The sequence below is a fragment of the Colias croceus genome, chromosome 2 (genome assembly GCF_905220415.1).
Source record: "Colias croceus chromosome 2, ilColCroc2.1".
Taxonomy (NCBI): Eukaryota; Metazoa; Arthropoda; class Insecta; order Lepidoptera; family Pieridae; genus Colias; species Colias croceus.
Genome location: NC_059538.1, coordinates 8,117,681 through 8,138,754, shown reverse-complemented (window position 1 = coordinate 8,138,754; position 21,074 = coordinate 8,117,681). Strand labels below are relative to the sequence as shown.

General features: G+C 33.9%; 4 protein-coding genes across 5 annotated transcripts in view; 3 read left to right on the top strand and 1 right to left on the bottom strand.

Annotated features, from left to right (window-relative positions):
• The first annotated feature begins 1,769 nt into the window (after positions 1-1,769).
• LOC123698808 (opsin-1-like) lies at positions 1,770-4,326 on the top strand. 2 transcript variants are annotated; one of them, XM_045645568.1, is made up of 8 exons: positions 1,770-1,892; positions 2,116-2,286; positions 2,372-2,492; positions 2,579-2,696; positions 2,782-2,995; positions 3,098-3,356; positions 3,473-3,639; positions 3,728-4,326. In XM_045645568.1, the coding sequence occupies exons 2-8, from the start codon at positions 2,147-2,149 to the stop codon at positions 3,855-3,857; spliced, it is 1,149 nt and encodes a 382-aa protein (XP_045501524.1). In that variant the 5' UTR covers positions 1,770-1,892; positions 2,116-2,146; the 3' UTR covers positions 3,858-4,326. The 2 variants fall into 2 exon arrangements, with proteins under 2 accessions (XP_045501524.1, XP_045501527.1); XM_045645571.1 differs by having other exon boundaries at positions 1,788-1,947.
• Positions 4,327-6,339: 2,013 nt separating this feature from the next.
• LOC123700081 (zinc finger protein Dzip1) lies at positions 6,340-12,054 on the top strand. The gene is made up of 9 exons (XM_045647200.1): positions 6,340-6,454; positions 6,683-6,750; positions 6,996-7,163; positions 7,516-8,265; positions 8,451-8,708; positions 9,157-9,563; positions 10,049-10,199; positions 10,344-11,239; positions 11,658-12,054. The coding sequence occupies exons 1-9, from the start codon at positions 6,340-6,342 to the stop codon at positions 12,019-12,021; spliced, it is 3,177 nt and encodes a 1,058-aa protein (XP_045503156.1). The 3' UTR covers positions 12,022-12,054.
• A 2,251-nt stretch (positions 12,055-14,305) lies between these two features.
• Positions 14,306-15,534, top strand: LOC123702331 (DNA replication complex GINS protein SLD5). Its single transcript, XM_045650053.1, has 2 exons — positions 14,306-15,034; positions 15,417-15,534. The coding sequence occupies exons 1-2, from the start codon at positions 14,458-14,460 to the stop codon at positions 15,488-15,490; spliced, it is 651 nt and encodes a 216-aa protein (XP_045506009.1). The 5' UTR covers positions 14,306-14,457; the 3' UTR covers positions 15,491-15,534.
• A 390-nt stretch (positions 15,535-15,924) lies between these two features.
• Positions 15,925-21,074, bottom strand: part of LOC123698510 (ATP-binding cassette sub-family C member 4-like) — a 42,615-nt gene continuing 37,465 nt past the window's right edge. The window contains exons 19-24 of the mRNA XM_045645162.1: positions 20,694-20,983; positions 19,522-19,644; positions 19,103-19,225; positions 17,818-17,978; positions 17,512-17,617; positions 15,925-16,784 (exon numbers count right to left, since the gene is read on the bottom strand). Coding sequence (XP_045501118.1) covers positions 16,599-16,784; positions 17,512-17,617; positions 17,818-17,978; positions 19,103-19,225; positions 19,522-19,644; positions 20,694-20,983 — 989 coding nt within the window. The 3' untranslated portion in view covers positions 15,925-16,598. The remainder of the gene's footprint in view (positions 16,785-17,511; positions 17,618-17,817; positions 17,979-19,102; positions 19,226-19,521; positions 19,645-20,693; positions 20,984-21,074) is intronic.

The following is a 21,074-nucleotide window of genomic DNA, read 5'->3' as shown; positions in this document are numbered from 1 at the left end:
TATACATAGATATTGTTCGCTTGTCCCAGATTGACTTACGATGACGATGAAGAAAAACCCTTTAATGCTTAAAATATGGTAAAAACTTAAAACTAAGATCAATCGGGAAGTTCGTGGGTAACAAATGGAAACTTTACAATAAACAACTTGACGAGATATCCTTTAGATATTCCAATTTCATAAAAATCAGTTCAGCAGTTGGCCATAATAAAACCGACAAACGGATAGACAGACTTTTGCATGTGCATATTTGATATTACATATAAGCATATTTAAACTATCTTTCAGATTCGAAAAACGAGTTTGTAGTTAATAGTTAGGATAAAATATATGTAAATAAAAAGCCTTCCTATGCCTTCTTTCTTTTGATCCCAAAATTCCCAAGGAGCTGGATTTATAAAAGAAAAAGCAAAATGTCATTTATATAAAGTAGACAAAAAAAGACGACACTAATTTAGTGTAGTCTTCCTTGTAAAAAAGAATAATAGATGATAACGATGATGAATAATCAGTAAATATATATCAAGCTATATTATTTTTTCCATATATAATACAACAAAAAATAGTTACATTTAAATTATTGGTATTTCCAATTATTTTTATAATTACTTATTAGTTATTATGAAGTAAAAATTACGACATTATTTTGAAATCGAATATTACTTTAGGAACGACCCCTCGTGTGCGGCGTGCTAGTATCAACTAACTATGAAAGAAAATATAATTTTTCTTGTTACCATAATCCAGTTAACAAGAATACCTTTTTACCTCTATAACCATAACGTCCGTATACATAAGTAGGGTAGGGTACTTGAAGAAATGCAGGGCTGTACTTGCTAACTGCATTATATGAAAACATCTTAGCTATACTTAGTTAGCAATAATTATGATTGAAATAATGAATGAACTGCTAAAAGTGCATAATCTGGTAAAACAATAATCTCAGGAATGTATTTTTAAAAATTTCACCAGTTTTCGCTAGATTCGCTTTTCTTTTCCCTAGTCGCTATATGGTTGTAGATATATAGTACCTACTTACAATTTTATTATATATATATATATAGATATATAGTAGGTACCTACTTACAATTTTATTATATATGTAGGTATTGATAACATTGATAGGTAGGTATGTTAAACATATCGATAATTTATGATTACATTGGCGATAAATAGATTTGCAAACTTTAATCTAAACTTTTAAAATTATAAAAATGGTTACCTACTTACCTATATAGGTACAAGATTTGGTATGGTAACTATAGGTAGGTATAGGTAACGTTTCAAGATAGTTAAAAGAAAGAAATTGATACTGGAATAATCTACCAACTATATGAGTTTCTTAGTTAAACACTTGCGTTTATTAACTTTGAACATAAATATGTAATTTATAACAAACTAGCTTACCACCCGCGGCTTCGCCCGCTTTCTCTAAAACGATTTGAGATATTTTAAACTATCCTATCTCTCAAGTTGGATCGAACTGCACATGGTGTGCGAATTTTATTATAATCGGTTAAGTGGTTTAGGAGTCCATTGAGGACAAACATTGTAACGCGAGATTTATATAATATATTAAAATATAGATTTAGACAAATATTTATTTAATTATCTATTCATGAAAAAAATGTTTTCTTAGAAATGAGTCCCTGTCGAAACGTTGTATGAATAAGTAGATAATGTATTCACCGTCTTAGACTTAACTTATATCTAATTATGAATATTGATTTTCTTCGTGACGTCGTGGGGTTAATCCTCCTTGTTTTCTTATAAAAGCGGTCTGCGGACGGCAAAATATGAGTAGCCTCCGCAACACAACCTCAGCAACCGCCGGAGATTGGTTAAACTAAAGACTGGAGTAGTTCGTGAAGCGATTTTCTTCAGTATTTTTGGTAATAACCATCTCGGGGCGACCCACCTTCCCGCCCTTCCTCGTAGGACATTTTAGTGAGTCAAAAAATACTTGGTGGTAGAATTTTATTTTTCAATTTTTTAAAGTTACATCAATAACTCGGGTTCATCGCTAGAAACTTGAAGTCCTTTTTCATCGTATTCCATTTTGTTTCTAATATAACGTGAAAGTAACTATTTTTAATTACAATTTTTACCTTGCAGTTTTTTAGAATAAGAAATTTAGTTCGTAAAAATGGCAATCACCAGCATGGACCCAGCACCAGGCGTTGCCGCCATGCAAACATGGGGCGGTCATGCAGAGGCTTACAGCGCAAACCAGACAGTTGTCGACAAAGTCTTGCCCGAAATGCTACACCTGATTGATGCACACTGGTAAGGAAATGCGAACTCTGAATGCAAACATTTTAGCATGCAGTTTTCGAAATTAAAAATGTATAACTCAAATTGTTATTCTCAGGTATCAGTTCCCACCGATGAACCCACTATGGTATGGACTACTAGGCTTCACTATTTGCATTTTGGCGTTCATTTCAGTTACGGGCAATGGCATGGTTATTTACATTTTCTCCACTACAAAGGTAACCTGAAATACCTATTTAGATATTGGTTGACATTATATTATCGTGTACTAACTACGATATAATAATTCATTCTCTGATTTCAGTCTCTGAAGACCCCCTCAAACCTGCTTGTTGTAAACTTGGCTTTCTCCGACTTCCTGATGATGGCAATGATGGCTCCGCCTTTGTGTATTAACAGCTACTACCAAACATGGGTCTTCGGTAAGAATTTAGGGATAATACTGTTCATATTTATTAGTTATTAGTTCTGAATATTTATATTTGATCATTATTTATATACCTACAGGTCCTGTAGCGTGCCAGTTCTATGCCTGCTTTGGTTCATTATTCGGTTGCGTCTCAATTTGGACTATGACAGCAATTGCCTTCGATCGATACAATGTTATCGTGAAAGGAATTGCTGCCAAACCATTGACCGTCAATGGAGCACTTCTGCAAATCTTTGGAGTCTGGGCGTTCTCACTTGCATGGACTCTGGCACCCATCTTCGGCTGGAGCAGGTTATTTCATTTTATACAAAATTATTTCATTCAAGAATTAATTAATAATTTATACCTGTTCCAATTGTTTTTGATTGTTATCAAATATTGAACTTTTGACAGATATGTACCTGAGGGAAACATGACCGCATGCGGAACTGACTACCTCAGCAAGGACCTGCTTAGCCAAATCTACATCATTACTTACTCAATCGCCTGCTACTTCTTGCCTCTGGCCCTCATCGTCTACTCTTACTTCTTTATCGTCCAGGCCGTAGCTGCTCACGAGAAGGCTATGAGGGAACAGGCCAAAAAAATGAATGTTGCTTCTCTCAGGTCCTCTGAACAGGCCAACACCAGCGCTGAGTGCAAACTGGCTAAGGTATAAATATATGCTTAAATGCAATATGCAATATTTCAAAATACTTATAAATGTTATTATTAAAATTTTATTACTTACTTATTTTTAATGACCATTAAATAAAAACTGTTCAATAGGTGGCACTGATGACCATCTCTCTTTGGTTCATGGCATGGACACCCTACCTGGTGATCAACTTCGCTGGTGTATTCGAAACCGCGCCAATCAGCCCCCTCAGCACCATCTGGGGTTCCGTATTTGCCAAAGCTAATGCCGTGTACAATCCTATTGTATATGGCATCAGGTAAATATTCATATTATTATCTAAGAAATAGTAATATAGAAGTATAAGTTATATGTATGGTAAACTAACTATTATGCTATTCCTACAGCCACCCGAAATACCGCGCTGCTCTATACCAGAGGTTCCCATCACTGGCCTGCCAGCCATCCCCGTCAGAGGAGACTGGGTCAGTGGCATCCGCAGCGACTGCTTGCACCGAAGAAAAACCATCTGCGTAAACAACGACATCGACCGACTGCTTTACCTACCCACGGCTCGGACACGATTCTGCCAAAACGAACTTATTATTATTATTTTTATACAATTGTACAAAGTTGTGAACCTGGACACAGAACATGGGCTGGACAAAATATTCGGGTTTTAATCATATTTAGTTTGTTACATCCATAACTGTAGTATTTTTGGTTTCGTCCTTCCTATGCCTGCATATTTTGGGTCCACGTTTTGTGTGACGAGTTAAACGTTGCACACATTTATTTTTACCTTGCTTTAAATCATCGGTTGGCGACATTGTAAAAAAATACAAAAAAATGTCAAATGAAATGTATGTCGCTAGACCACCCTTAAACCGCGAGACTGCTCCTATTAGATTAAAACTTAGAAAAATGTGAGATCTTTCGATGAAACACGCTTTGTAACTTGGACCAATAAATTATTTACATGCAACGTGGTGCATGGCCACATTAATATTTTGTTTTCTTTTTATATTCCGCAATCCTTTACCAGACTGAAGGTATACATTTACTATTTAACACGTTCACTGCGGCACCTAAAATGCCAAACTTACCGTTGTTGCGGCATGTCTTCCATACTTCACATCGGCAAGTTCACCACTGTGCGTCATGAGCCATTTTTATCACATCGCACCTACTGACTTTGAAGGTTAATAATTTCATGAAATTTCAAGATATTTAAAAAAAAATTTTTTCGGATAATAGTATATATAGTCTTGTATATACCGCATAAATAGCTTTTAGTTTGACCCAATAGTTTAAAAGATATGAGGGAAAATGTAAACCCCTTATTTTGTGAAAAATTATTTGCCATCCCGCACTGCGTTGATACGGCATGTTTACAGTAATAGCGATTGGAAACACTGTAAAATAAAACATCGATATTGATTTAAATCAATTTTGTATATTTCAGTCTGTTTGTTAACAGATAACGAGATCGTCGATACAAAAAAAAAAACACATATAAAACAAGGTACTTGATAGAGTACTATCAGGAAATTGTTCAGTAACTTTTGTTTTAATTTGTTCAGTAACTTTTGTTTTAATGTTTTATATTATTTTCACAACTGTCATCACATTTTTGCATTTATGCTACGAAATAAAAGAAAGTAAAAAAACTAAAGCCTCTAAGGTATCATTGTCATTTAAAAATTTGATAACGACACGTGCGGTCCTGGTACATCACTATGCGAGATTGACACGCGGTGCGCTCGCAGTACAGTGCGCCATGAGGTGCTTGTCCATGGCAAAATATTCAACATGCCGCACACAAAAGAAACGGTTTCTTTTCTATGCGTGTGTCTAATATTTTGCCATACGAATTTTAAACGAAATTGAGTCCTACTTCAAACTGTGATCACAAAAATATATTTGTCTCTTTTCTAGTCATTGATTAACATACAAAAAACCTCGCCGCACCACGGTGAAAACTGCGATTTTGGGCGCCGCACTGTGGTGTAGTCGCTGATGGCCCGATACTGGACATGCCGCAGTGAACGTGTTAATAAAATATGTACTAACTAATACATATTTTTGATTTCAAAATAATGTTACAATCTAATTTAAAGTTACATTTAATTATTAACACACAATACTTAACTACTCTAATATAAAACTCACTACTTATAAGTTATAACTTAATTGAAAACAAAAAACAACATTCAAATTAAAAAATATGAAATAAATTACTTATATGAAGCATTTAAAAACGATATTCAAAGGAAACAATAGTACAGAACACACGCCTAAATTCATATTTCATACCTTAGGGATCAGATAAACGAAAAACAAAATTACATAATAGTATACTCACATTATTCTAAATCACGCAGCATCATTCAATCATCATATTCATCCATCATCATCATTCATACGAACACATCATCGGTCATTCAATGCCTATATCTACTTATAGAAATTAAAGATTTTTAACCGATTTTAAACGCGATTTATTCAACCGGATTTATTAACGCGGAAAGTTTTTTTTTTTAATTATTAATATCTCAAAAAATTGCTTCTTAAATGCTCCATCAGAATCAGCAATTTCTCCACTTCTATAATTATTAGTTTACTTATTAATTCTTAATTATTATTTATTAATTCTAGGCTTTGGCCCAAAAAAATGATCGTCGATGTTTGCCGCCATTACGGCAATTATGTAAAAACATCCACATTTAATCATCATCATCGATCATCGATATCGACATTTGGCCACCCTCTATTCTATCGTGATTGCCTCTACCAAGCCTCTGTAACACGCCCAACGCTGCCCATTGTGAAGTCGAGGGCCATAAAATTAGTTGTCAACTTACGACCGACGGTTGCATAGCAACGATAGTGTACACAAACAAGTTTAACTTCATATTTCAGTGATAATAAGCAATTTGATTTGTTTATTTTTTATAATATCATAAAAATTTTGATATACCTAAGTAGCATTCTCTTTGTTTTATTGAAGTAATGTACAATGGCTTGTAAGGCATCTTTTGAATTATATCATAATTTTCCTAAACTAGCTGAAGAAGCCGGATTTGCATTCAACACTCATCGGCCTCGTGTCCATATAGAGTGGAATAAGATTCGTAAGTTTGGTTTTATTTATAAGAGTTAAAAATCTTCTCATATGCTTTTAAAAGATATACCTAGACCTAGATAGTACCTATCTACTTACTGGCTTACTTGGATCTTTCTATCCGGTATTAGACCTGTAATGTCTCGTAATCTCGTAACCTTTTTACTTATAGGTAATATCATTGACACGTCTATCTTTATTTTATCGTTCAAATATTCATTAAAGTTTTTATTCACAGGCCTTCTTGACATCGAAAGTCTCATTCGAGAGAGAAAATTTGTTTTAATTGAACAGCATTTGAATGATGTAAGTACTTCTTCGTGCATTTAACCAGGGGTTTGTGGTAACAACCCCCTGCTTTAGGACAAAGTGGTAACTTTGTCCTAAACATTCTCAGACTTTATTTAATAATGCTTTAAGACATCGTAGTTTTAACAGATGAACTGCAGATTTTATCAGATTAAATCAGATAAACCACTATGTTTATGAACATGAAAAGTTATATCAATATTTATTGACAAATTAATAATTTGGCAAATAAACGATTTTAGATACTGGACTGTGTTTTGGAGTCAGAATTCGATGTACGGATCCTGGATGAAGGAGTTGTCAAAATATTTCGGCTAGCTCAGCTAGCAGTTGAATATCAGCAGTTTTGCCGACATTATTTGGATCGTAGTGTTTATGTATTACGTGAAGAAGTTACATCACTAGCCCAGGTTTTTTTTATATGATTAAATTAAACTAATATATAATATATGAAATATGTTTAAATAGAATATCTAATGTAACTCAGCGGTGATAGTGCTGAAAACTGAAATACAGGATTCTTCTCTTTTGTAGTTGCCTAAATTTATTTAATAATTAATTAACAACAGTAAGAATTACAAAAAACATGTATTTTTTTTAATGAACCACAGGCTTTGAGATTTTTTCTTTCATTAGTTTCCAAAATATAATATCTATTAATAATGCGAATGCTATACTTAACTACTTATTAGGTATCTCGATCTACTGAGAGATATAGGTAGGTTTTTGTGTTATATAATTTTAATTGGTGCTTATTTTCAGGAACTAGATACGAATAAACGAAGTTTACGAGAAAAAGAAGAAGATATACGACGGCTAAAAAGAAAATCTAAACATGTGATACGCACTCCGTTACCATACGGGAATGAAAATATAGCTACTATGATTCTCAATACGTTAAAAAACCAAAGCGATATATTTCATTCTGCCCCTCATTTAGATACCTTGCAGCACAACAAATGCAAATTCTGTGACAAAGTATTTTTAAACCAACTTTATTTAAAAAGTCATATTTCAAGACGGCATCCGAACATAACAGAAATTCCAGAAAAAGACGTCCCAAGTGAAGAAAACTTAACGCAAATAAATTCAAATGAAAATAGCAAATTACTTAATGAGATTGAGGATTTGAAAATAAAATTAAAAGAAATGGAAAACCTTATCGCAGAAAAACACAAATTTAAGGACAACGAAGAAGTAGTCAAAAGTAATTCGTTTGACGGTAAAAAGCAAGACCCTCCTGTAAAAGAAATGAAAGACGCAGAAGTTCTTACACAAGACCCAGAACTAGAAACGGTTAAAATGGAACAGTGGAAAACACAAGAATTTGATAAATATAACCAAGAACTAAATTTGTTAAGAACACAAATATTGCAAATTATTGATGCTAACAAAGAAAATAAAAATAGTAATCAAATAGAGAATGATAACAAGCTTATAGAAAAATTACAAGCCACTATTAAACAGCAAGGGGCTGAGTTATTATCTTTAAAGCAGGAATTAATTAATTCGGTAAGTTTGTTCTTTATTTTATCTAAAAGCAAGAAAAAAAAAAGATGTTAATTTATAAGCGTTTCTGGTCAACTTCCCATCATATTCTATACGCTATGTCTCATTTTATCAACTTTACCAGTGTAAAGTGGGTTTTTGTCATTTTAGTTTTAATATTTTTTGAGATTAATTCTCAAAATTTACAGAAGTCTCTAAAAGAAAATATGGAAGCTGAGAGGAAAAAAGAAATAGAAGCTCAAATATCAGAATGGGCGAAAAAAGTTGAAATGCAATCGACTGAATGTAGGTCACTGTTACAAAAATTAAATGAAATGGCTAAAGATGTTCAAGAATATAAAGCAATCGCAAATGAAGAAAGAGACAAAGCGGAGCAATTACAGCAATTATTAAATCAACAACGTAAGATAGTGAAACAAGATAAAAAAGTTGAAGAAATAAAACCTGTAAGTTAATAAACTAGGTACAATCGTATTCTCGTTGTTGATAATTTTTTTATCAATACGTACTACGTATTATGTATTTCTTTGATAGGTACTATACATATTATAAACACATAGGTAGTAAGTACATAATATAATTTTAAAGTTTCATTATTTATAGTGTAATATTTAATATGATTAATACTATAATAATATTATAAATGCGAAAGTAACTCTGTCTGTCTGTCTGTTACTCAATCGCGCCTTAACTACTGAACCAATTTGCATGAAATTTGGTATAGAGATATTTTGATACCCGAGAAAGGACATAGGCTACTTTTTACCCCGGGAAATAGGATAGGTTTTATTCCGGAAATCCCACGGGAACGGGAACTATGCGGGTTTTTCTTTGACTGTGCGGGCGAAGCTGCGGGTGGAAAGATAGTATTTAATATAATTTGTGTGATTTAAGGTATGCATAGATAAAAATAAAAATGTTCAAATTAAAAAGGATAATTTGGATAAGGGTTATCCTACAGCGGATAGGATGACACTTGAAAAGTTGCAGAAAAAGGCTCAAGAATTACTTTCTTTGGAACAATCGAGTACATCAGATCAATCAACAGTTAGTGAAGAAAGCAATGATATAGTTGAGCAAAAGACTAATATGATTGTTGGAACAAAGAAGAAAGAAGTTTTAAACTTTAATAGTTTTGACAAACACCGAGAGTATAAGTTCCTTTCAAATAAAAATATTCAATTGGTAGATAAACAGCAACCGCAAAAAGCCACCACTGGTTTCGTAAAGAAAAAAGGAAACAAAAAGGTTAAATCGTCATCGAAAAAACTGCAGAATGGACCAGTAACTTTACCCGTCAGGTAATGACATCTTTTTTTTAAATATACACTCGATATAAAATATACTATAAGATACAATAGAAATTATTGAGCATGCCATATTTATCTAGTAGTATATATATTATGTAATCAATCTACAGGGTACTTTAATTACTTAGCACTAGGTACTCGAAAAAGTCATCTAATCGATACTTATAGGTAATTGTTAATTGTTAAGAGTTACTTTCGCATTTATAATGCGAAAGTAACTCTGTCTGTCTGTCTGTTACTCAATCACGCCTAAACTACTGAACCAATTTTCATGAAATTTGGTATGGAGATATTTTGATACCCGAGAAAGGACATAGGCTACTTTTTATCCCGGGAAAATGACGCAATCCCGGAAATCCCACGGGAACGGGAACTATGCGGGTTTTTCTTTGACTGCGCGGGCGAAGCCGCGGACGGAAACCTAGTATGCTATAAATACAATCCAAAAAAATAATACAAATTAAAAAAAATTGCAGTCCCGTAAAAGTTGTTAGAGCGAAAATTACGGAAGAAGTTAATCAACGCTTGGTGCAGCTTGGAGTGGACCCTTTGAAGAATAGACTACCGAAAAGTACATTTCAAAAGCAACGGCATTTATTGCAAAAACTCCAGGAAGTAAAAGTCAAGGTTTGGAAAACAATATATAGGTATTTTGTAGAAACAGTTAACTACTAACTAGTAATGAAATCCTTTTTACTCATGTAAATGCCTTAAATAAGTTTTTTTATTTTTTTAAGTTGATATTAAAGAATAATAATTAATATTTTACAGAAATATCCATCAAGGGAGAAAATTTATCATTCAATACAAGCTCATTTAGATGCAAATACTATAAGTACGGTGCGTCATGTTCAAAAAAATGAAACAATAGATGTTTCTCCTAGCAAAGCCTCTAAATTATTCAGTTTAACTTCAGTTCTATCTAATGTAAAAACAAAGGCATTGTCTTTAGTGAAACCGACTGAAAAATTTAAAAAAAATGATGCAAATAGCCATTATAAAAATGCGATGTTAGACAAATCACCGACCTCCGGGCGATCTAGTATTATTAATTCAAAAGAAGTAACGCCTACACCATCACCACATCGCTCAAGTCAGGATAAAGTAACGAAAATGCGCCGGGCTAAGAAAGATATGTCTTCTAAAAAGTACTTACAAAATCAAACTGAATCATCAAACGAATCCGAATCAGAAATTAATAATGGAGCAACTAAATTGTATGACCGTGCATTAGAATCTATTGATGATCTAGTTAAATCACCTCTTCGTAAACCGAATGATTCAAATTTTAAACGTATATCAAAAGATTTTGACACAAGCTATAATATTAAAAGCTTTGAATCAAAAAATAGTAAAATAACCCAAAATATACACTTTAAAGTTTCACGAGACAATAGCAGTGACGATATCGAGTCGCTCGTTGACACAACGCCTAGAAAAGCTTTTTCTGAAGAAAATATCAGCCCAAAACAAACGAAAGGCGTTTTGAAAAATGCTTCTTCCACATCTTCATTGAACAAGAAAAAGGTGCTATTTGATATGGATGCAATTCAAATGAAATCTGTGAGTGCTACTCCTTCACAAAGCTTAGCTGAAAAAAGTGATGGGAATGAAAATTATTCATTGGGTATCATAAATTTAGACACAGAAGAATGGGATCCTTCAAGGTAATTTATTCATATAGAAGTTTCGACGTGGATTTAATATGATCATAAACTAAAAAAAAACAGTTTTGTTTTGCTCTTACTGTGTACATGGCCCATGAAGTTTGATGGGGCGCTCTTCACAATGGGCAGCGTAGGCCGAACAAATGATCGTCGATGTTTGCCGCCATTACGGCGATTATGAATTACCATCTAATTGACGGCTGTTGCTGTTCATATTATGGCATTCTACACTATCGTGATTGTCTCTACTCGCCCAACGCTGCCCTTTGTGAAGAGGGCCAAAATAATGAGTTTAAATGTGAAAAAATATAACTATAGTCGATTGAAAATATTATTTAAAAAATTATATAAAGTTTACACCATGCTATGGCATGCAAGCATGTCTCGGGTTATAGTAAAGTTTTGTTATATTTTTCAGCATAGAAAATGAGCCCCCCAAAAAATCAACCATTCAAGTTACCGCTCGCACAAGTCCAAAAATAGCTGAACTTAAGCAAGCGATCGAATCGCAGATGTCAAGAAGGATTCAAACACCCAGTACGGCTTTAGCAGGCAGTGTTAATTTGCTACCAACTCCAATGGTGCGAACGAGCCTTGGTGGTAGTAATACAAGCTTAGGTAGTTCAATACTGGACGAAAGTGAAAACCAAATAGCTATTAATAACCAACGGCAGCCCATCTTAGTCAAACAAAATATTAATATAAAGAAACATGAAAACGATGATAGTGAAATAGACTTTTCAGAATTGTTGGCTGACGATAAAAGTGACAATAAATTTTAGTTATTTAATATTATTGAGTAGGTAGAGCGTACATTCCAGATTTATTAAACTTCATTTGCTATGTTTAAATTTTAGTATAAATTAATTATTTAGGAATAGATTTTAAGCTTATGTTATTATGTAGCTTAGTTATAGGTACCTATATAATAATATTTTTATACCCAACTATTAATAACTACTAAGTTTAATGTTTGTTTTTTTCGTGAATGAGTGAATTTTAAATAAAATTCCCTCATAAATTGATCGATTTTTTTTTCGTTTGCTATTAAGAAGGATTAAAATCTTAGCTATACCTGGGTCCTTACCTGGGCTACTAAATTATTGTAAGCAAACAAGGGTGGCGAACTCACAAACCATCTAACCCCTGGCCCGCCTACTTCTAATCCACCCTAAAGTCTAAACAGCATCAAAAACATTAATAATTAATTTCATAGTTAGTTAGTTACGTCTTCTAAGAACACAATTTGACCAACATAACTTTTCAACAGACTGTTCTATAATATTATAATAGGTATGTATTTGCACACATGTGAAGGGACCACAAACATTCATACGCAAAGTTATCGAATTTGCAAATTGGTTTGCATACCTACTCTGCTTGCATTTCAAGCAGTTAGGAGACTATAGATAGTGGCTACTGATTGCCGCATTAAAACATATTCTCATTCCTAGATGAGCATTTCCATCATTCCGAAATTTATATTACTTACGTAACAATTCTATTCCCACAATTCCATTCCATTTTTTATATGTGAATAACTACCATCATCCATGACTGAAAATAGGTTCAAATAAATTACACGGAAGAGGTCACGAATTAGAAAAAGGCAAACCTCTGTAGGATCCTACTTGTGAGTTTAATACAATACCTCTACAGTGAATATGTCCCAGCAAGGTCCCAGCCACTACAGCGAATAGGTCCCACGAATATGTAGGAGACTACGAGAACTAAGTACGAGAAGGACTGAGGTTCACGAGCTTTGATGTGATTAATCGGCTCCGACACAGCTGCGAAAATAGAGAAAATTAGAGAAATCTATAACATTTTCAAATGTGGTCCTCCATCCTACACCTACCCTCTCCTACACTTGTGGGTTTGTGTATTCGTGCGAGTGTGAGTAAAAGACATTTTCGAAATTACCAACGACCGAAGCATGCATGAATGCTAGTATAATTGAATAAAGCTAGCGACCATTCGTATGCTAGGTACCACAGATGACAGAACATATAAAAGAGGTCTTTCATATGTTTTGTGCTAGGTACCGTGGAAGCTTAGATCCACACTTAGATCATTAAGTAATGGATGGAGTACGCTGGCAAATGTTCTAGTAACTAAACTTTCTGCTGATTTTGGTGCGGGGAGGGTAACTCACACTATTGAAATACCATCACACATTCACAAAAATAATTTGTGACACGAAAGTCGTAAAAATACGACCTTTTAAGCGACGAGTTTTTAAATTTAACTCTATGCCTAAGTTCATAAAGATTAAATTTGTATTTCATTCCAAGTTGTCTTGTGGGGAGTGCGGTTCAATATCGCGGTCTAAATTCAACTTTATCGCTTAATTCATAAAGATTAAATTTGTATTTCTTTAAAAGATAGTCTCGTTAGGAATGCGGTTCATTATCGCGTTTTAAATTCAACTTTATCTCTTAGTTTATAAAGATTAAATTTGTATATTTTCTTTCCATGATAGTCTCGTGGGGCCGCATCAATGAACGAGTAAACATGACTCGATTATTTGTCTTGATCATATCGCTAAACGATACATCGACGATTATTAGAAATTGCATTTAATTAGAAATGTACGTTAAAAAAATAAAAAAATATACACAAATGAAGGGTTATTCCATCTTTTTTAATATTCGACATGTTTGAATTGCTTCTCCAAGATTTGACAGTGCAAAACGGATTTTTTAGCGGAGCACTCGCAGACGTCCTTTCGATGTTTTACGAATACGCAGAGTGGTTGTAATCGATTACGCAAGTAGTTTTTATGAAAGCATAAGATTTTTCGACTCGAATAATCTTATACCTCGGCAAAAGGGGAAACGCCTGCGAGTGTTATCTCATATATAGTATATATTACTTTCTAGGTACCCATTGCCACAGAGAATAGGAAGAACCTTATTATCTGTTCTTTAATTATTTTCTGCTGAAATAATAATAATCGTAAATGTCAGATTCAAATGTCATTATTTTAACAATCAACTGTCAAGTGTCAGCTTGGTCAGCTTGTTTGAAAGTTGAAGATAATTACTTGTTTATTTTATAGTTGAAAACTTTGAAATACCTACTTACATACCTATTACTTTAATTTTTATTTAAATGTAAAATATTTAATTTACATTCGTATCGTGATCTATCAAAGCTTTAAAAAGTGATATGTTATAGAAAACTACTTCATTTTGAGTAAAAAACTAATTCATCAAATGGATACAGAAGAAATAGATTTAAGTGACGAAGAAGAAGAGATAACGGCTGAAACTGTATTAAAAACATTACAAAGTAGCTGGCAAAATGAACGACTTTCTCCGGAAATACTCCCGCATCGTAATGATATGGTAGAATGTATGTTAGGTCAAATACAGCACATGGAGCGTAATATAAACAAACTACCAAAAACAGACCTTCGGGCTTCGATACACAAAATGGAATTAAACCGGATAAAGTATATGATTTGCAATTACCTCAAAACTAGATTAGATAAAATAGAAAAATACTGTATCACAATTGTAAATGAAGAGAAACAAAGAATTGAGTCTGGTACCAATTACTTGACTTCGTCTGAATATAGGTATGCTCAGGAATATTTACTCAACATGGAACAGCATTTAAAACAAACAGTCCTAAATAGTGTACCAAGTAATATGCAAACTTTTGAAATGAATAAAATGGCAATAATGCCAAATTTACAATCTCATGTATTTTTGAAAGCAAATGAAACTGTAAATGGTATAGTTTTAGAAGATTTATTTGGTGATCAAGATGAAGAAATTGATTTAGAAGGTAAGTTTCATTTGTACCTTTTTTATTTTAAGTAACTGAGGAATAATTTTATTGAACACTACCTACCTGTTCCCCGCGGTTTCAGCCGCATTGCACCGCTCCTGTTGGTCTTAGCGTGATGATATATAGCCTATACCTATAGCCTTCCTCGATAAATGGGCCATCTAACACTGAAAGAATTTTTCAAATCGCACCAGTAGTTCCCCTGATTAGCGCGTTCAAACAAACAAACAAACAATCAAGCAAACAAACAAACTCTTCAGCTTTATAATATTAGTACCTATAAATTTCAGTAACTTTAATATGTCCTCTAAAAGTTTTATAATTAATATTTAAAATTTATTATAACAACACTAATTATAATTAATCATTCTTGTTTCAGAGGGCTCGCAGCATATTTTGCAATATAAATTTATAGCCGATTTGGTAAAAAATGGCAAAGTTCAATTAGTTTGAAGTGAATTTATATTTATTTAGAAGAGAACTCTATATTTACTGATCACAGTAAATGTATATGAGAAATTATGATTTATAAAATAATTTTAGCTTTTTGTCTAATGTAAAAACTAAAAAGTAATAACCATTTTTTTATAGCAAACTATTGTAAAGGCTGAATTAATCTTTATTTTCGATATAAAATGTTTCTAAGGGTAAGATTCCACTTTGTATTTTGAAATGTGAATATAAATAGTAATATAAATATTTTTACTAAGTAATCACTTTTTTAATGAAATAATGAATCAAAAATGTTTAAATACTTTACAGTGCATTTGGGTAATTACAAAAAGGGTTATTTATAAATTTACTCAAAAAATTAAATAAAAATTCAAATTGGTGGGTTTCATTTTATTTTATTTTGACATCAATTCTTTGTTATTCCATAAATAATATTTCTATCTCATAGCACAAAGTAGTCTTTTATAATAAAATATTTAAAAATAAATAAGTACTTAACTTTGTTTCATAGTAAGAGGCACAATTAAGTCTCAATTAGCATCCATTTTTACATTAAAATATACCTATAGTGGCAGTTTAATAGAACTTGCAAACATTTATCTATATTTAGAAAGAGTATATAATAGTAATAGTATAGTTTATAACTAAAGTTTCCTTAACAAATGTACATAGGTACTAAATTACATCTAATAGAAGTATTGTGACAAAGTAAAATATCTTGGTCCTTGAAGCATTAAGTAGCTCTGAATTTTGTACTTACATTACTACATTAACAATGTGTTTATCGTATGACATATCGCTTTCATTTTACAAATTATGCGTATATGCTTGTACATTGTACAAAAAAATAATCTCAAAAATAAAATTGACTGGTTAATTCTAATACCCAGTATTATTTGTCACTATTCTTAAGTAGCTTTAACTTTGTAGAAAGCAAATTCAACAAATACGTAATGCATTGCACTGCTTATACATATAGGCCCTACATATGTATTGCTTACATAACACTGGATTTGGGATTTAAGAAAAAGGAAGGATCAAGGGTCGGGAACACAAGAGTTTAAAACATGGTAACATATTGTAAATTTAAATATTAAGATTTTATACACTATGTTTGCTGATCATCAGCGTCCACATATTTGATGTGTTGTAAGTATGCATTGTGTGCAACCTCCCGCAGGCTGTGTTCTGAAGCCGCTCCAAGTTGTTTCACCATTTTAGTGAAATAGCCATCTTCTTTTTGCAATAGGTCGTGTGGATGGCCACATTCCACTATTTGCCCTGCTTCCATGACCTGTTTAATGTTAACAGAGTAATTATTGGATTGTAATGATTAAAAAGCATTATGTAGATTGTAGATAATATTCTAATCTTGCATAAATTTCTATAATTTATGTACATAAACTTTCATTCAATGTTAATAACAAGTTTAAGGGTTCATACGCACTATGCGGGTAGCCGCGTTGCGGGTAGCCGTCCGGCTGACCGCAAGCACAATTATGTACGTAATATTCATTTCTATGCGCACTGCGATGCGGCTACCCGCAGACCGCTCCGGTTGCTCGGAGAGCTGCGGCCCGAGTGACGGCCAGCCGGACGGTTGCTATACGCACTGTGCGGTTCAGTCTGCGGCTGCCCGCCATTGAGTGAGTGTGTGCACGTGGTTGCAAAATGCTTGCTCTCATCTCGTGTTTGCAAATAAGGATGCACCCAGTACTTCTTTCTTTGCTTTTCTTCTATACGTAACGTGTGTAAATGTAGTAAATAGCTGCAACTTCTTCCATTTCCATCTTTGAAATGAATCGACATGACCGCAAATCGCAACGGTTCTTCAACCGCACTATGCGGGTAGCCGTCCGGCTGGCCGCATTCGCAACCGCATCCTGCGGTCCGCCGGACGGCTACCCGCATAGTGCGTATGAACCCTAAGAATATTTAAAGAATTTTCTAAGAAAAAATATCCATAAAAAGCTACTAATCAATTTTAGTAAAGTAGTTACTTAAATTAATTTTAAACTTACCACAACACGGTCGGAGTCTGCAACAGTGTGCAATCGATGAGCGACAGTAACCACGGTACAGTCTTTAAAATGCTTACGTATCGATTTCTGAATCAAAGCATCAGTGCTGTAAAAAAAAAACGATAATTATTACCAATTCGACACCATCCCGCATCGAACGAAAAAAGCATCATGTAAATCGGTTCAGAAACCTCGGAGTAATCGGTGTACATAGGTACCTAAAAAAAAAAACTCCGGCCGAATTGATAACCTCCTCCATTTTTTGTAGTCGGTTAAAACGTACATCTATCCTACACGCATACGTACTTGGGATCAACATTAGCGGTGGCCTCATCGAGCACCATCAGCTTGTTGTTGGCGAGCGCAGCGCGCGCGAGGCACAGCAGCTGGCGCTGGCCCGCGCTGAAGTTCGACCCGCCCGCCTCTACGCCTGACGTTAGTGACGTCACACTGTGCTTTAACTCCACCTGACAATGTTTTATACTTATTTTATGTGATTTGTAAAAGACTTTCAAAGAATAAACGGCAGAGTTCCCGTTCCTGTGGAATTTCCGGGATAAAACGTAGCCTACGTTTTCAGCTACTTGCCAGATTTCATTGTAATCGGTTCAGTAGTATTTGCGTGAAAGAGTAACAAACATCCATCCATCTTCAAACTTTCGCATTTATATTAAATAATATGTATATGTAGGATTCATAGCTGTAAACATAATATTTTTTTTAGCAAAAAATTGAATCAACAATGTTTCAGAATTGCTGTCAACAATATGTTTTTGTGCAATGATATTATGAGTAAAAAGATGGGGGAAGTGGCACGAATTCGAAATTTGGCTTATTAAGTTATTTTGCTTATTATTACCCACATTTTACCTACCACTGTATGTTTTTCGCTCACGAAACTTGAATTCACTATTTGCGTTTATTGTGCCGTTTTTAAATATTGAATTTTGTGATAGTAATCTATATACGCGTTTAACTTATAATGGCATTGTTCAAATGTGTTCAGAATTGATAACGTATGATGAAATGGTCCCGCCTGAGGAGCGTTAACATTTGAACAAAGGTTTCAGCAATATTGTTATTCAACTTTTGCTTAAGATAGGTATGTTTACCGTGAATACGAGGCTTTAAGGTCATCAACAGCAATAAAATTTATTGTTATAGATAGGATATTTATATTTTTTATTAATTAATGTGACAGATAATATTTTAGGATGATGAGAGCATTTGCCCGACTTGATGCCATAAATAACCCTATCTTGCTATTTTATGACCCAATAATCACATTCTTATGACGTGTTTTCTTTTAAATTCAAACCAGGCAATTATTTATTGTGAGTATAGGACTTGTCGAAAGAAAGGATGGGAATTTATAAGGATAAGTAATAAGGTTTCATGGTGTAGGTAATATAATAATTATCGCAAGAATATTCTACCTCATAAATCCAAACCGAGTAGCTACTAGCTACTTATATCTCACTTATAGGAAATCATTATTATGATAATTATAGCTTTTGTCATTATTATGAATTTACAATACTATTTTCATATAATGCAATTGTTTTACAATGAATAGAACTATTAGACATACCTGTTCTAAGGCTTTCCAGATGTCAGCATCGGTGTATTTGTCGAAAGGATCCAAGTTATAACGCAAGCTGGCTGAAAACAGGACTGGTTCTTGCGGGATAATCGATATTTTTGAACGTAATTGCTGAAAAATAAAAATGTAAGATACAAATAAAGAAACATACATACTTTTAGGTACTAAAAGATTTAGATTACCTACAAGGTGACCTGGTGGACATATTGTAACTAACTAGTTACTACGCCGATAGTATTCATGGGATTTATTTTTATTAAAAATATGGGAAATTTTTAAAATCGTCGCTTGAAACTGGACCAATTACCATATTCAAACAATTTCGACATCAATATTATATTTTCACATGTTAAATAGGTAAATACGTTTTTTTGACAATGTATAAAAGTAAAGTAATAAAATAATACCTTCAAAGCGATGTCTCCCGTGTCCAAATCGTCGATAAAGATGTGGCCATCGATAGGAGCCAGGCGGAACAGAGCCGCTATGAGCGACGACTTGCCCGCACCAGTGCGTCCAACTACACCAACCTAAAATAATTTTGTCCATAATAGGTATAATTTCGATCAACTATATCATACACAATCGTGTTTTAACAAAATTTTATTCGAGCTTATGAATTAAGTGGAGATACCTACATATATAAATTTATAATATTATTATAAAGCATTTGAATGCCATAAAAACCAAAAAAATATAAATTCAAGAAAAGGTCGTGTTCCATCGTTACAATGTTGTATTCACTGAAAAGTGCTTCATGTTGGTTGAGATGGTTGTTAAATCATCTCAATAGATGGCGCGCGGTGTGTCCCTTAAGACACATAAAACTGAAAGAATAGAATAAATTCGATTACTCAGGCGGGTCACGAGTGGCTGAGTTGGTGAGGCATCCGCCCCGGAATGGCGCGAAGGATGCGGGTTCAAGTCCCGCCTCGTGATCGAATTTTTTCTATTCTTTATAAATTTATATTTATAAAGCATTTGAATGCCATAAAAACCAAAAAAATATAAATTCGATACCTACATATGCAATTTTCCGAGAATTTGAATGAAGTCTAGCACTACTAAACTTGGAGTTTGTTCCAAGTAAAAATACCTGAAGCGGTTTTAGGAAAGCCACAACTCACATTATTAATACAAATAGCGCCCGGCAAACTTCTTGAACAAAAAGTAGCGTGGTGGGGGAACCCACAACGTTAAAAAGTGGGCACATTCATCATCATCATCATCATCATCAGCCCATATACGTTCCCACTGCTGGGACACGGGCCTCCTATGAGGGTACAGGCCATAATCCACCACGCTGGCCAAGTGCGGGTTGGCGGATGACACATGTCGTCGAACTTTTTAATTCTTCGACATGTCGGTTTCCTCACGATGTTTTCCTTCACCGTTCGAGCAGTGGTGATGTTACAACATGCGCAGATAAATTGAAAAATCAATTTATTTCCTGCGCGCTAGCCTGGTCTCGAACCACGGACTTATCGATTCGAAGTCCGAGGTCTCACCACTGAGCCACCACTGCTCTACACACACATTACGTGCCGGCAACAAGACCAAGATAATTGTTATTGCATACCTTCCATCCACTCTCAATGACGATATTCAAATTCTTCAGCACAGGTTCGCTTTCCGCATCATATCGTAAATATAGATCTTTAAAAACTAGTCTTGCTCGTTGCGGCCATTCCTTTGGCGGGGAAACCCCTTCCAACTTCTCCAAAGGCAGCTTCGTGTATTGAATGACTCGCTCCACGCTTATCATTTGTGATATCGCTTCAGTTGTTTGTTTAATGCCGTGTTGCATCATGTTTACAAGAATTAAACCTTGACTGAGAGCCAGACCGACATTTCCAGATTTTGTTGTGGCTGAAAATAATTTATCTTATATGTATTTTTATTTTTTGCTATATTTTAACAAACAATCTATGTATTTCAATTTTCCCGCATCGTTAGTACA